We start from the raw sequence: 13053 nt of genomic DNA, 5'->3' as shown, positions 1-13053 counted from the left end.
AGTGATGTTATTCGAGGACCTGCTGTTTCTTGTTGGTTTGTTTTACATCGTTTTGCTCAGATTTGCAGTTACCAAGAACCTATCCATGATGCTAGGTTTTCACGACTTACTGTACTTCTTTGAAGGACTTTTAAGATTTAATTAAGTTTACGAATCAGTTGACCTTAAAATAGGGTGTTTAGCCTAGATTGTCCTGGTGGGCCACTGTAATCACAAGATCCCTTCACAGCAGGAGAGGAAGGCAGGAGGGCTGAGGCAGGAGGGTAGGTGGGGCGAGTGGGTGGGCAGTAAGACTTGGAGTGTGAAGACTTGACCTGCTGTTGTCAGCTTTAAAGATGAAGGGGGTCATGAATGTGGGGGTCAGGGAACATGGAAGCTGAGAAAGACCCCCCGACTGGCCCAGCCAGGAGATGGGGACTTCAGTCCCTATGGCCACAAGGACACTTGACCTCCCTGAGCCTTGTTCCCTCATCTGTGGAGTTTAATGCCATTGCCTTGGCATGCTTCCGAGTTGTTGAAGAAAACCTAAGTTCTGTGCATGAAGGTACTTGGCAAACTAAAGAATTACACAGATGTATGAAAAGAGAAGATATGAAAATTAGGGAACTGTGATCCCAGTTTTGTATTCCTTAATCCTAAACTGAGAAGCTCATTGTTGTTAAGTCTTTCTGTTCTTTGTTTTATTATTAAAGTAAGTATCCTTATATCAAAGCTCGTTATAGAAATAGTACAGAAAAAGGTTATGAAGGAGGGAGGGAAAGAGACCACTCTGGAGGTACTATTCATACTTGGGCCTATTTCTTTGTAGTCTTACCTATGATTTTTTTTCTCTACATATAGTTGAGTGCTTATTGTTTAAGCAATTCTGCATTCTCCTGTATTATACTTGATATTGTATCATAAATATTAACATGAATTTTTTTTTTTGTTTGAGCCAGAGTCTCACTCTGTCACCTAGGCTGGAATGTAGTGGTGCGACGTTGGCTCACGGCAACTTCCACCTCCCAGGTTCAAGCGATTCTCACCTCCCGAGTAGCTGGGATTACAGGCCCGCACCTGACCTCAAGTAATTCACTTGCTTCAGCCTCCCAAAGTGCTGGGATTGCAGGAGTGAACCATCATGCCTGGCCTATTAACATGAATTTTAATGGCTTCCTAATATTCCATCGTATCATTTATCTAATCATTTGTCTAATGTTGAACAATTCTTGTGTATTATAATTGATGCTATAGTCATGTTTTTATGGTCGCACAGTTTTTAGGTCTTTACAAAATAAAAGGGAATAAAGCAGGTGGGGAACAGACTGTGCTGAAGGGGAGAGTATGCAAACCAGCTGTGCATATTCGAACAGCAGTGGAGCCACTGGGGATGTGGGGAGTGTCACAGGAAAGGAGACCGGGTTAGCCAGAGAAGCAGACCCGAAGGAAACCAAAGGAATGTGGGTTCTCAGGAGAATCGTAAATGGTGTTAAAGGCAGCAGAAAGGTCCAGGGAGATAATGGCTGGTAGATGTTTATAGGGTTTGGCATTAGGAGGTAACTGGTGATCATAAAAAGCAGCAGCAAAGAGGTAGGTGACTAGACAGACTGTAGTGGGTGACAAATGAATTGAGATCCAGTGTGGACCGCTTCTCTGGAAGCAGAAGTTCGGCTCTGGAGGAAGGAGAGGCCACAGCAGGGGAGATAAGAATATTAAGTAAACTTGAGGATGTGGTCGGCATAAGGGAAGAGCTGTGGAAAGAAAAACGAGAGGGAAAGAGAAAGAGGAGCTAATTTTTTTTTTTTTTTTTTGAGACGGAGTCTCGCTCTGTCGCCCAGGCTGGAGTGCAGTGGCCGGATCTCAGCTCACTGCAAGCTCTGCCTCCCAGGTTCACGCTATTCTCCTGCAAGAGGAGCTAATTGATAGATGGCTGGCTGACTGATGGGCCTGAGACTGCAATTCAAAGCAGAGACCCAGGAGGGAAGTAGTGAGGGTTGTGGGGTGGGCTTGTGAGTTTGTACAGGCTCAGAAAGTTGAGGTTTACTTTGCTTATCATCTGTTTGCTTATCTATTTTTGCCCCCTGTAAAACAGGCATTAACAAACGTTATACTAGGTGGGAAAACTCAGGATACTTGGTAATCTCTATTCCCTTTTCTTGTTCAGTCTTTTCTAAATTTGCTCTGATATGCATATACCTTATTTATTTAATGTTATCTCAGAGACTAGGTCAGCCCCACAGATGAAAGTACACCAGGAGATGCAGGGCCCCAGAACAGTAGTCTAGGTTTAGAATGGCTTCTGCAGATGGGAGGGGCCTCCTTTCTGCCCCACTGTTTACTAGTCTCTAGTGACCACTCTCTTCCTCAGAATCAAAAGCTGATCCCTCCTGCCCTTCACTCTACCCCCTCCCAGCCTGGACCCTGGGGTCCTGTGTTGGAACCACTTCAGTGCCCACCCTCCATTCCCTTGTCCCCTGATCCTTCAGCCACCCTTCCCTTGCCCACCTCCAATCTTGAGTCAGTCCAAACATCTCCCACCTCTATCCTGCCACCTGTGCAGCTGGACAGAGAAATCACCGATGCGAGGAGGTTGGGACTCCTGCACTCTCATGGCCACCAGCCTCCCCTTTACCCTCAAAATCCACTTGGCAAGCAAGAGAACAACGCATTTGAGCTGAGTTTGGGAAATCTATCGTCTCACCTTGTTCAGGAAATATTAGGATGGCATTTGCCTATGTCAAGTCATCTTGAGGAAATGATTCCTCAAGAACCACCAGCACCAGACCAGTGACTTAATCTGCATGTTTTCTCAGCTCCCTTGCTTGTCCCTACCCCAGGGGGAGCTGGCCAAGGTGAAATTGAGGTGGCAGGTTGAGCAGGGAACTTCCTGAGAGGCACATATGTCTCTGTGCTGCCTAACAGCAGATCAATAAGCAGTAGAAATTAGAGCTTCCTTTACATTATCGTCAGATTATCAGAGTTTCTGAATTAGATTTAAGAAAATTTTATAGTTCCACATTTTAATTATAGGCAAGATGTCTTTTCCTTTGAATACATGAATTTACAGAGGCAGCATACCTTGTTAAAGTAGAAATAAGCTATAATCATGTGTGCTCATAAACCATCCTGTGGGGCTGACCTCCAGGAAGAAAAACATGGCATGGTGTGATTGCATAGGGTAAACCCTTTATTTTTATTGAACAGTACATTTGGAAGAAGATAAGGCAAAAAGGCAATATTTCTATAATGTTGCTAGCATTTTCCCAAGGTAAAGCCAGGAAACAAACTTGTGTCCTTTCTATAAGAACTTCTAAGCGATGTCCCCTCTAACTCCATGGGAAGACACTAGTGGTGGTGAAGTTCATGAAGTTTTGAGGTGGCAAACAGCTTATTTTGTCCTTTATCATAATTGGTTTGCAAATTGGATGGCTGGTTTGGCATACTGGTTCAGTTGATCAAGCGTGGAATCCCTTTGGTCTTTGTAAGACCTGATGTATAAGGCCGAATAGGATCAAGAACTTGGGTTTAAGGAGAATGATTTACTATTACCAATCAATATTATATAAAACCTGTCCTTTGTTTAACTCAAGCAACAGAGGTGAGTCTTCTCACCTGGACTCTAGATGCCTTGACAAGATTACTTCATGATATACTATGTTTCTCAGTTTGCTCATGGGAAATGGTAATCTTGGACTTATTTGGTAGAATCAACAGCTGCATGTTAAACTTGAAGTTGCTTTAAATATTCCCTGCAAGGCCTCGTGTCCTCTGAGAGTGACTCAATGTTTTTGCTCAGCTGTTAAATACCACCCTGCATTTTTTTCCTGATTTAATATTGCTATGAACAGGAAAGTGTGTAAAAGTAAAAAGTGTGTACTATTTACAGATTTAAAGCTTTCTTTGAGCTTGTCAAGGGTTAAGCAACTCATTTGCATTTAGTATAATGATATGCAAATCTTTTACTTTGATGTGTGAAACTTCTGCTATCTCAAATTGACAGTATCATTATTTTCAGCTATGATCATCCGTTTAAGTAAATGTTCCTATAATTTCGAGGTCCAGATACAAAGTGTTTTTCTATGGAAGCTTAGTCCTTGGCTGATATTCCATCATGAGAAGTCTTCAGGCAGATTAGTTACAACTTCAAAGTACTGAGAAACAGAGCCACTGTGAGGAAGGAAAAAAAACCAAGTCAGCTCAGTGACCACTTTTAAAATTAAAGGCTTATTTAAGTACCTGTAGATTGTTCCAAAAAACTTGTACTGGAAAAGCTGATCGAGAGCTACGATATCAGTGCACTAACTCATCTTTTTCTTACCTGATTTCTAGAGTCTAGCTTTTAACAGGTCAGTAGTCTGTGTGATTTGCATTAGGTGGTCATGAATCACATTACAGGGTTGACTGCACACATGAAAAGTGAAATTCACACAACAGAAATTAGCATTTTCACATCTCTGCCTCAGAGTATCACATCAGAAGTTAGTTTGGGATGTGGATATCCCTGCATCTAGTGGTGTTCAACACTGGTTCTAAATTGTAGTGATATGGAAACTTTAAATCAGATTGATTCAGCTGCTTTGGGATACAGCCGGGACACCAGGACTTTGGCTAAGCTCCCCACGTGATGGAATCTGCAGCCAAGGTTGAAATCCCTGCAGACTGAAGGGAGAGCTTCTGAACATGGTTCATCCTTAGCAAAGACTACGAGAAGCGAGGATCTCCAGGAACTTGCAAAAGGTGAGACTTAGGGGTGGCAGGAAAAGCCAGTGGGTAAGAAGATGTTTCTCAGAGGAAATGTGGAGGGAGAGGACTGAGCCAGGTGGACCCTGGGGTGGGGGTGGGCGGCTGGAGTAGAATAAGATATCTAGCAAGAATGACAGGCTAGGATTTCCAAAACTTAACATGTGGCGTGTTTCATGTCACAGTTGTGTTGACTCTACTAGTTATTATTTTATTTAAATTTTTTGAAACAGGGCCTCACTCTGTCACCCAGGATGGAGTGCAGTGGGGCAATCATCGCTCACTGCGGCCTCAACTTCCTAGGCTCAGGTGTTCTTCCCACTTTAGCCTCCTGGATAGCTGGGTCTACAGGCATGCACCACCATGCCTGGCTAAATTTTTATTTTTTATTTTTATTTTTGAAACAGAGTTTCACTCTTGTTGCCCAGGCTGGAGTGCAGTGGTGCCATCTCAGTTCACTGCAACCTCCACCTCCTAGGTTCAAGCAATTCTCCTGCCTCAGCCTCCTGAGTAGCTGGGATTTACAGGTGCCCGCCACCATGCCCAGCTAATTTTGTATTATTGTTATTTTTTTTAGATGGAGTTTGGCTCTGGTTGCCCAGGATGGAGTGCAATGGTGCAATCCCAGCTCACTGCAACCTCCGCCTCCCAGGTTCAAGCAATCCTCCTGCCACAGCCTCCTGAGTAGCTGGGATTACAGGCATGCACCACCATGCACAGCTAATTTTGCATTTTTAGTAGAGATGGGGTTTCTCCATGTCGGCCAGGCTGGTCTTGAACTCCTGACCTCAGGTGATCCACCTGCCATGGCCTCCCAAAGTGCTGGGATTATGGGTGTGAGCCATTGCGCCAGCCTAATTTTTTATTTTTTTAGAGACGAGGTTGACTCTACATTGCAATCTAGGGATAGAGATATTCCCTAGGATATGTAAAGTTTTAAGCAAGTTAGTGTGATTTGTAACCAGATAAACTATATTTCCACTTTGCTAAAGGTGCTTATATAATGCATAATAGCAGAACAAGACAGTTATTTAGTTGCTGGCTTCCTCCAGAGTTCAAAATCCACAGAAAAGAGCTGCCAGTGCCTTAGACCTGCCCTCCTCACCACTTCACTCCTCTGTTACACAGACAGGACTGACAACTACTATTGTCACCCAGTGTCAGCCACTTCACCTGGCCCTCTGTGGCCTTCCCTGAGTATAGAGGAAATGCTTACTGGAGCCAGGTGATAATGGAAGTATACCTCACCTGGCTTCTTTCTTTCAGTGAGAGAACTTCCTGTCATTGGGATGATAAGAGAACATTTTGCACTTTGCTTTTTGTGAAATTAGCATACCCACTTAATTTAGATTGATGATCATTTCAGAGATGTGCATTGCTAGGGTTCCAGACACATGAGTGCAATAATAATAATAAATGGCAAATATATTTACTAGTGTTGGTTTTATCTTAAACGGGGAGGGAGTAGAGAAAACTAATTTGCTCACAAAGTATTTTAAGTAGATCCATTCTAAGAATGATGGATCTTCCCAAAACCCAACTTGAGTTTCATCCAAAGAATTTCTTTATATAAGCATGTTCTCCCTTGCATACTAATCAAGAGTTCATTTTTCTTTCTTTTTTTTTTTGAGACGGAGTCTCGCTCTGTCGCCCAGGCTGGAGTGCAGTGGCTGGATCTCAGCTCACTGCAAGCTCCGCCTCCTGGGTTTACGCCATTCTCCTGCCTCAGCCTCCAGAGTAGCTGGGACTACAGGCGCCCGCCACCTCGCCCGGCTAGTTTTTTGTATTTTTTAGTAGAGATGGGGTTTCACCGTGTTAGCCAGGATGGTCTCGATCTCCTGACCTCGTGATCCGCCTGTCTCAGCCTCCCAAAGTGCTGGGATTACAGGCTTGAGCCACCGCGCCCGGCAAGAGTTCATTTTTCTAAGCATCATCCTGCAGCCACTCCTTAGTTTAACCTTGAGCTACACTCAAGTCAAAGCTCATGGGAAGAGGGAGCCAGGCATGCATTTTGGACTTGAGAATAGGTAGTTGGAAAGTAAAACTGCAGGTAAAAGTGCATTGTGGGACCTTACAGCTGTGTACAGGCCTGGCCCCGACAGACCAAAGAGCTCTTTAAAGCAAAACTTGAAAAAGCAGGTCACTCAAGTAATAGCCCTTTCCGCCCCATGCCTCCCCCATCCCCTTAGAAGCAAGGTGGGGGTATGAGCTGCTGACTCACAGAGATAAGGTCGAGCTCTATTGTTCCAGTATTCTCAGGATCCAGCTGCTTAAATATCTCTGTGGAGGGAGAAAAAAAGGATGTCACGAGTGAGTGAGCTGAAACAGAGATCATATTATCCTCTTTTCAGTTCAGCAACTGACTTCACTGACCGCCATACACGCTTTCTTCCTCACTCTCAAATTAGTAAAGAGGGAATTTCATTCTCAACTCCTGGAAGACATGTCTCTAGTTTAGATGATTTCACCAAGGTGAAAGGCAGGCCACTTTAATACCAAGATAACTGAAATGAGTCTTTCCCCAAATATCCACTTACTGAATAGCGTTTCCAGCCGAACCAAACACCGAACAAAATTATCAAAATCGATGATGAGCTGGTCATCTGCAAACCGAGCAACGATGACTTGGTGGAGTTGACAGGGCATCTTGAAACCTGAAGTTACATGAACAAACAAACTGATTGCTAAGCATTAGACTGTACCATTTAGCTGCACTCACAGGCTATGGAACCAAGTGGTGATTTAAATGAGGTATAATTGCTTTTGTCCCTTGGCTGCTCTTCTATGAGACTAGTTTGATTTTACAAAGCCAGTACCTTCTGCTGTTTCTTTTGTTTCTGAACTGTCCACCTTTACCCTGCCTGTGTCTTTAATGACACATAAGTCTTTTCTTGTTCTCATGGTCATGGTTGCTTCATGTTGTTAACCATGCTGCTTCTTTTTGATTTTTTGTTTAGCTCTGAATCGTCTTGGAGACCAGATTCTTCCTGGATATATGTGAGCAGAAGCTGTTCCTGGTAAACTCATGGTAGTTCTCCCTCTTTCCAGAGTAAAATAATTTTTATTGGGACTGTGGCCACCTAGCTTCAAGACTGCATGTGCCAGCTTCCTTGCAGTCAACAGAGGCCTTGCGATCACAGTCTGGCTGGTAGGATGTGTGAGCAGAAATGGCCTGTGTGCCCTTAAAGGCGAGGAGCCTTTCTGCTGTCAACCTGTTGGCAGCATGTGTTTGTGGTGGCACGCCATCCCAGGTCCCTCAGATGAGGGCAAGCCTCGAAGGGCCGCTGGGCATCATGGATGGGGGAAGACTGGGGGAAGAGTGATCACACAGTAGGAGAGTAGAAGACACCATCCTAGCTGTGGACTGCTGGCACTGGGATTGCTATGCGACAGAAAGATATACCTTGTTTAAACCACCATTGTGTGGGGTCTCTGCGGCAGCATTATATTCCAGCAAGCAGAATGAACAGCCTCATGCTGTCGCATTCGTTCCCAAAGTCCAGCAGTCTCCCGCTCTGCTGGTCTACTACTAGCTTGTGTCCTTTTATTGATATCCAATTCTGCTAGGGTCTTACCCTAAGGGCTGAGCTGAAACATTCCATTTCTGCCTAACCAACCCTGCACCAGAAAGGAGGCACCTGGAGGAGTCTGTTGAGAACTGGCTTTGTCTGCTTGCTGTGCCAGGCGGCTCCGAAGGAAACTTGGATTCAAGAAGGCACAGAAGGCAGAGCATCCTACTGCATTTAATTTTACCAATTAGTCTTTAAAAGGGGAATGAAAAGGAGGTGTTTGTATTAAAACAGCACCTACTTTATTTTATAGCTTTACCAAACCTTGTATTATATGGTATAGGATGAGTGTTCACATATTCTACAGCCAGATTAAACTAGGAATGAAAATGCAATTATAAAGGGTTACCTGCTTCTTCTAACGCTTTCCGCATTTCATAGGAATTCATGGTACCAGACCTGTCAACGTCGATTTCCCGGTAAATTTTCTGGAACACATAAATTAGTTGTAAGAACTATGACCCAAAGCAAAGCTGGCAAGTTACCTCCCTAGTATGTGCTGAGTGGGGATGAAGTTTTTCCAGCTCTGTGCCTCTAGTTTGGCCTTGGAAGAATCACCCATGTTTCTGCGCTTCTGTCTGTGAGCTGGTTTGTAAATATGCCCATCAAGTCAGCCAGCCAACGCCCATAGGCCCATGTTCTTGTCTTATGTAATTTTTGTACTTTAGCTGTCAAAAACCCTTTGCAGGAAACCCTTGATGGCGGCCTTTAGATGATCCCAATAATCGGGAGGAAGGGAACAGGCCACTTCACCTGCAACGTCCTGGTTGGTTTTTTGTTTGCATTTCCTCAACCCGGTCTTTACTCACTCTGAGCTTCATTATGGGTAAAATCCCAGTCCCCTTGGAAATGTTTCTCCACTCTGTGGAGGAGGTGCTGCATCTTAAAGCATACACACAGAATGTTCTCCAACACAGATCCACCCGCACCTCTGGGATCTTACTTGGTATTTTTGAATCTTCGTCCAGAGAATGTAGAACTCCTTCAGCCCTAGCTTGCCACTCCCATCTGACTGCCTTCAGTCAAGGAAAGCCCTTGAGTGTGGGTCCATTTGGGCATAGTGTCACCTAGTTTGTCTTCTCAACTGGATCTTTTGAATATCATAGCACATGCACAGGGAGGGTTTGCAGAAGGATCCTTTTCCTGCTTTTCCCACTGGCTAAACCTCCGTTTAAAGGATTGGAGGAAGGACGAGAACGACTTGCTGGCTCCCTGCCGATTCTGGTTGCTGTTTGATCTGGAGGTGCTGTGGGGGCCCCAGATACTACTAAAAATGAGCTATTGGATGACATGCAAAAGGCTTTGGATGGCTTCTAGTGGCTAGGCCCTTGCTATTTTTTTAGAGTATGTGGTGGAGTATATCTAAGAGGCCTTTAGTGAAGGCAGCTAGCAGGTGCACACCGTGAATCCACTAGATAAAACTTCACAGAAGTGGCCAGGCATGGTGACTCACACCTGTAATCCCGGCACTTTGGGAGGTCGAGGTGGGCAGATCACCTGTGGTCAGGAATTCGAGACCAGCCTCGCCAACATGGTGAAACCCCAACTCTACTAAAAAGAGAAAAATTAGCTGGGTGTGGTGGCATGCACCTGTAGTCCTAGCTACTGGGGAGGCTGAGGGGGGAGAATCACCTGAACCTGAGAGGCGGAGGTTGGAGTGAGCTGAGATCGTGCCACTGCACTCCAGCCTGGGTGACAGAGTGAGACCCTGTTTCGAAAAAACCAACCAACCAACTAAACAAGCAAACAAACACACAGAAAAAACTTCACAGAAGCTCAGGCTGCCCCTTACCACCACTTCTCACTAAGCATTGGAAACAAGGGGGAAATGGATGACTAGTTTGCTTTGGGGACAGGTGGGTGGTCTGGGAAGGAGCTAGAGCAAAAGGGAAGTAGGATGCTTATGAAAGGAGCGCTTATCTAAATCAAGAAGACGATCTTGATCAGACAAAACAGATTCACATCAGAAATACTATGGTTAGGGAATATTTTCCTAGAGGAAGTAATGGAAACACATCACAGAGGAAACAAATTCGAGCTGCTTTGTGCAAAGAAGTGATGGGCATATTGTCCAGGAACTTCCTGCACCAGCCCCAGGAATGGACTGGTGGGCCTACATTCTTTTTCTTTTCTTTTTCTTTCTTTCTTTTTTTTTTTTTTTTTGAGACGAGTCACACTCTGTCGCCCAGGCTGGAGTGCAGTGGCGCGATCTCGGCTCACTGCAACCTCTGCCTCCCAGGTTCAAGTGATTCTCCCGCCTCAGCCTCCCAAGTAGCTGGGATCACAGGCACGTGCCACCATGCCCAGCTAATTTTTGTATTTTTAGCAGAGATGGGGTTTCACCACATTGGACAGGCTGGTCTCGAACTCCTGACCTCGTGATCTGCCCATCTTGGCTTCCCAAAGTGCTGGGATTACAGGCGTGAGTCATGGTGCCCGGCCGTGGGCCTGCATTCTAAGCCTTTCAAGGTAGGTGTTGGGGGGAGGTGTAGCATTTGCTTTCCCTCATCAGAAGATTCTCGAATTTCCCTAGTAAGGGAGGTCAGTGCTGCTGACTGTCCGACGGCGACTCAGCAAGTTGGGAACAACTGGCCATTGTGAAAGGAGAGAAGGCCATGTGTTTGAATCTTTCTGGAGTGAGATTTTAAACTCCCCCAGTCTCTATTCCCTGGAACACATTAAAGGATACATCTAGCATGTCAACCATAATTTTGCATGTCTCGATGCTGAAGCCATCTGACTTGATATCTTGGCCTAAAAGACAAAATCAGTGTGACAGGAAAAATCTCTAAGTGGTGATGTCCGGTTGAACTTTCCACAATCATGGAGATATTCTTTATCTGTGCCCATTCACATACAGAAGCCACTTCCATTATATAAATAGCCACACATGGCCAGTGACTATCAGATTGGGACAGTGCAGACGATGTCCACATTGTCCTGATGTCTCTGTATATTTGCCATGGGCAAACAGGGCTTTAAAAAGTGCTTTTTGAACAAATAAATAACAGAATGATCAATGGCTGGGCCTTAGGTGCCCACCGGATATAAAGTCACCTGTAGTTGCTGGGCAGGGAAAAAGAAAACAGAGAGGGGGTGTGTTAATTATAGGCTACGACCTGTGAGAGAAAGAGGTTTACTTGAACTGTCTATCTGCAGACATTTATGGATTGTGTCCCCAGCTGACTGAGAAACCTGAAGCCCTGGGATCTCTCCACGAGCTATCATGCTGCACTAAGGGAGTCCTATCCACTTGGTGTTGGCAGGTGGCATGAGACCCTAGTCACCAATGTGAATCTGGCTCCCCACAGACTTCACGAAAAGTCCAGCTTTTTTGTCATGTCCTTGAAAGAGGTTAGAGCCTGACCTGCCTCAAAGCTGCCATTCTGGGCACCAACCCCTTCTTAGATGGTCATGAGGCTCTGGCCCAGCGGCCACGCATGCAGACTCTGGCGTGGAGCCCTCCAGAAGGCTGGAGTCACCAGGCGGCTAGGGCTAGGGTATTAAGCTCAGAGGCGCGTGCGGAGCGAATGCTGCTCCCGGAGCAAGGAGCAGGCTGAATCCAGGCAAGGCCCGCTTCTTCCCCACCTCCCAGCCCCACCCTCCATCTGTGCAGAAACAATGAGGCTTTAGTCTCCTCAGCTCAAGAGGATTGCATATCTGAAGAGCTCTGTGACCTCACTTGTGCCTGGTGGCCTCCAGGGTAAACACAGTCTTCTTACCTTCCCTGAAAATTAGAGGAGGGTGGATACAGACCGGGGCCCCTCTGGGGAGGCCCTGCACTGGACTGACTATAGCCTGGCTGGCCCAACCCTCTTGGTTCACATTGGGAGGGAAGACCCAGCTGGCCCTGGACTCTGGCTCTGAAAGGCAGATTTATTTTATCTCATGGAGTTAGGCTAGAGGCCATCTTATGAGAGGGAATGATGTCCCTTGAAGTCCATGAGGCTTCTCAAGATGATCCCTAGGGCTGGTATGCAGCACATGACCATGATTGCATTTGTCTTTGATGCAGATTCCTAGCTTCTGATATGTACAAAACTCTGCTTCCTGGATTGCCAATTGCTCTTTTATCAAATGCAGCATGACTCTTGTGATAATTTGAGGGGAAAAAATGTCTCTGTGTTGTGTTTCCTGCTCCTCCCTGCTGGTGATCCACAGTAGGGGGTTGAACGATCAATCCTCTGATATTTTTTTGCTTAAGAAATAGTTACAAGATGTGGCCAGGTGTGGTGGCTCACATCTGTAATCCCAGCACTTTGGAAGGCTGAGGCAGGCGGATCACTTGAGGCCAGGAGTTCAAGACCAGCCTGGCCAACATGGAGAAACCCCGTCTCTAGGAAAATACAAAAGTTAGCCGGGTGTGGTGGTGCATGCCTATAATCCCAGCACTGTGGGAGGCCAAGGCTGGTGGATCACTTGAGGTCAGGAGTTCGAGACCAGCCTGGCCAACATGGTGAAACCCCATCTCTACTAAAAATACAAAAGTCAGCTGGCTGTGGTGGCACATGCCTGTGATTCCAGCTACTTCAGAGGCTGAGGCAGGAGAATCACTTGAATTTGGGAGGTAGAGATTGCAGTGAGCTGAGATTGCGCCACTGCACTCCAGCCTGGGTGACAGAGCAAGACTCTGTCTCAATAAATAAACAAACAAATAAATAAATAAATAAAATAAAAAAATTGATCACACAAAGCTAGTAAGTATGTAGTGGAAATGTGGATTTGATCTTTGATCTGTGGATGCTAGAAACACTTGTTCTTTTTT

The 13053-nt window shown here is 45.5% G+C and overlaps 1 protein-coding gene across 1 annotated transcript in view; it reads right to left on the bottom strand.

Annotated features, from left to right (window-relative positions):
* Positions 1–3143: 3143 nt before the first annotated feature.
* Positions 3144–13053, bottom strand: part of CAPN2 (calpain 2) — a 54566-nt gene continuing 44656 nt past the window's right edge. The window contains exons 16-21 of the mRNA XM_030934938.1: positions 10978–11042; positions 9232–9300; positions 8638–8716; positions 7257–7373; positions 6941–6999; positions 3144–4146 (exon numbers count right to left, since the gene is read on the bottom strand). Coding sequence (XP_030790798.1) covers positions 4123–4146; positions 6941–6999; positions 7257–7373; positions 8638–8716; positions 9232–9300; positions 10978–11042 — 413 coding nt within the window. The 3' untranslated portion in view covers positions 3144–4122. The remainder of the gene's footprint in view (positions 4147–6940; positions 7000–7256; positions 7374–8637; positions 8717–9231; positions 9301–10977; positions 11043–13053) is intronic.

Source organism: Rhinopithecus roxellana, chromosome 8, assembly GCF_007565055.1.
Source record: "Rhinopithecus roxellana isolate Shanxi Qingling chromosome 8, ASM756505v1, whole genome shotgun sequence".
Taxonomy (NCBI): Eukaryota; Metazoa; Chordata; class Mammalia; order Primates; family Cercopithecidae; genus Rhinopithecus; species Rhinopithecus roxellana.
Note: the sequence above shows the minus strand (reverse complement) of the source record. Positions and strands in the feature narration are given on the sequence as shown.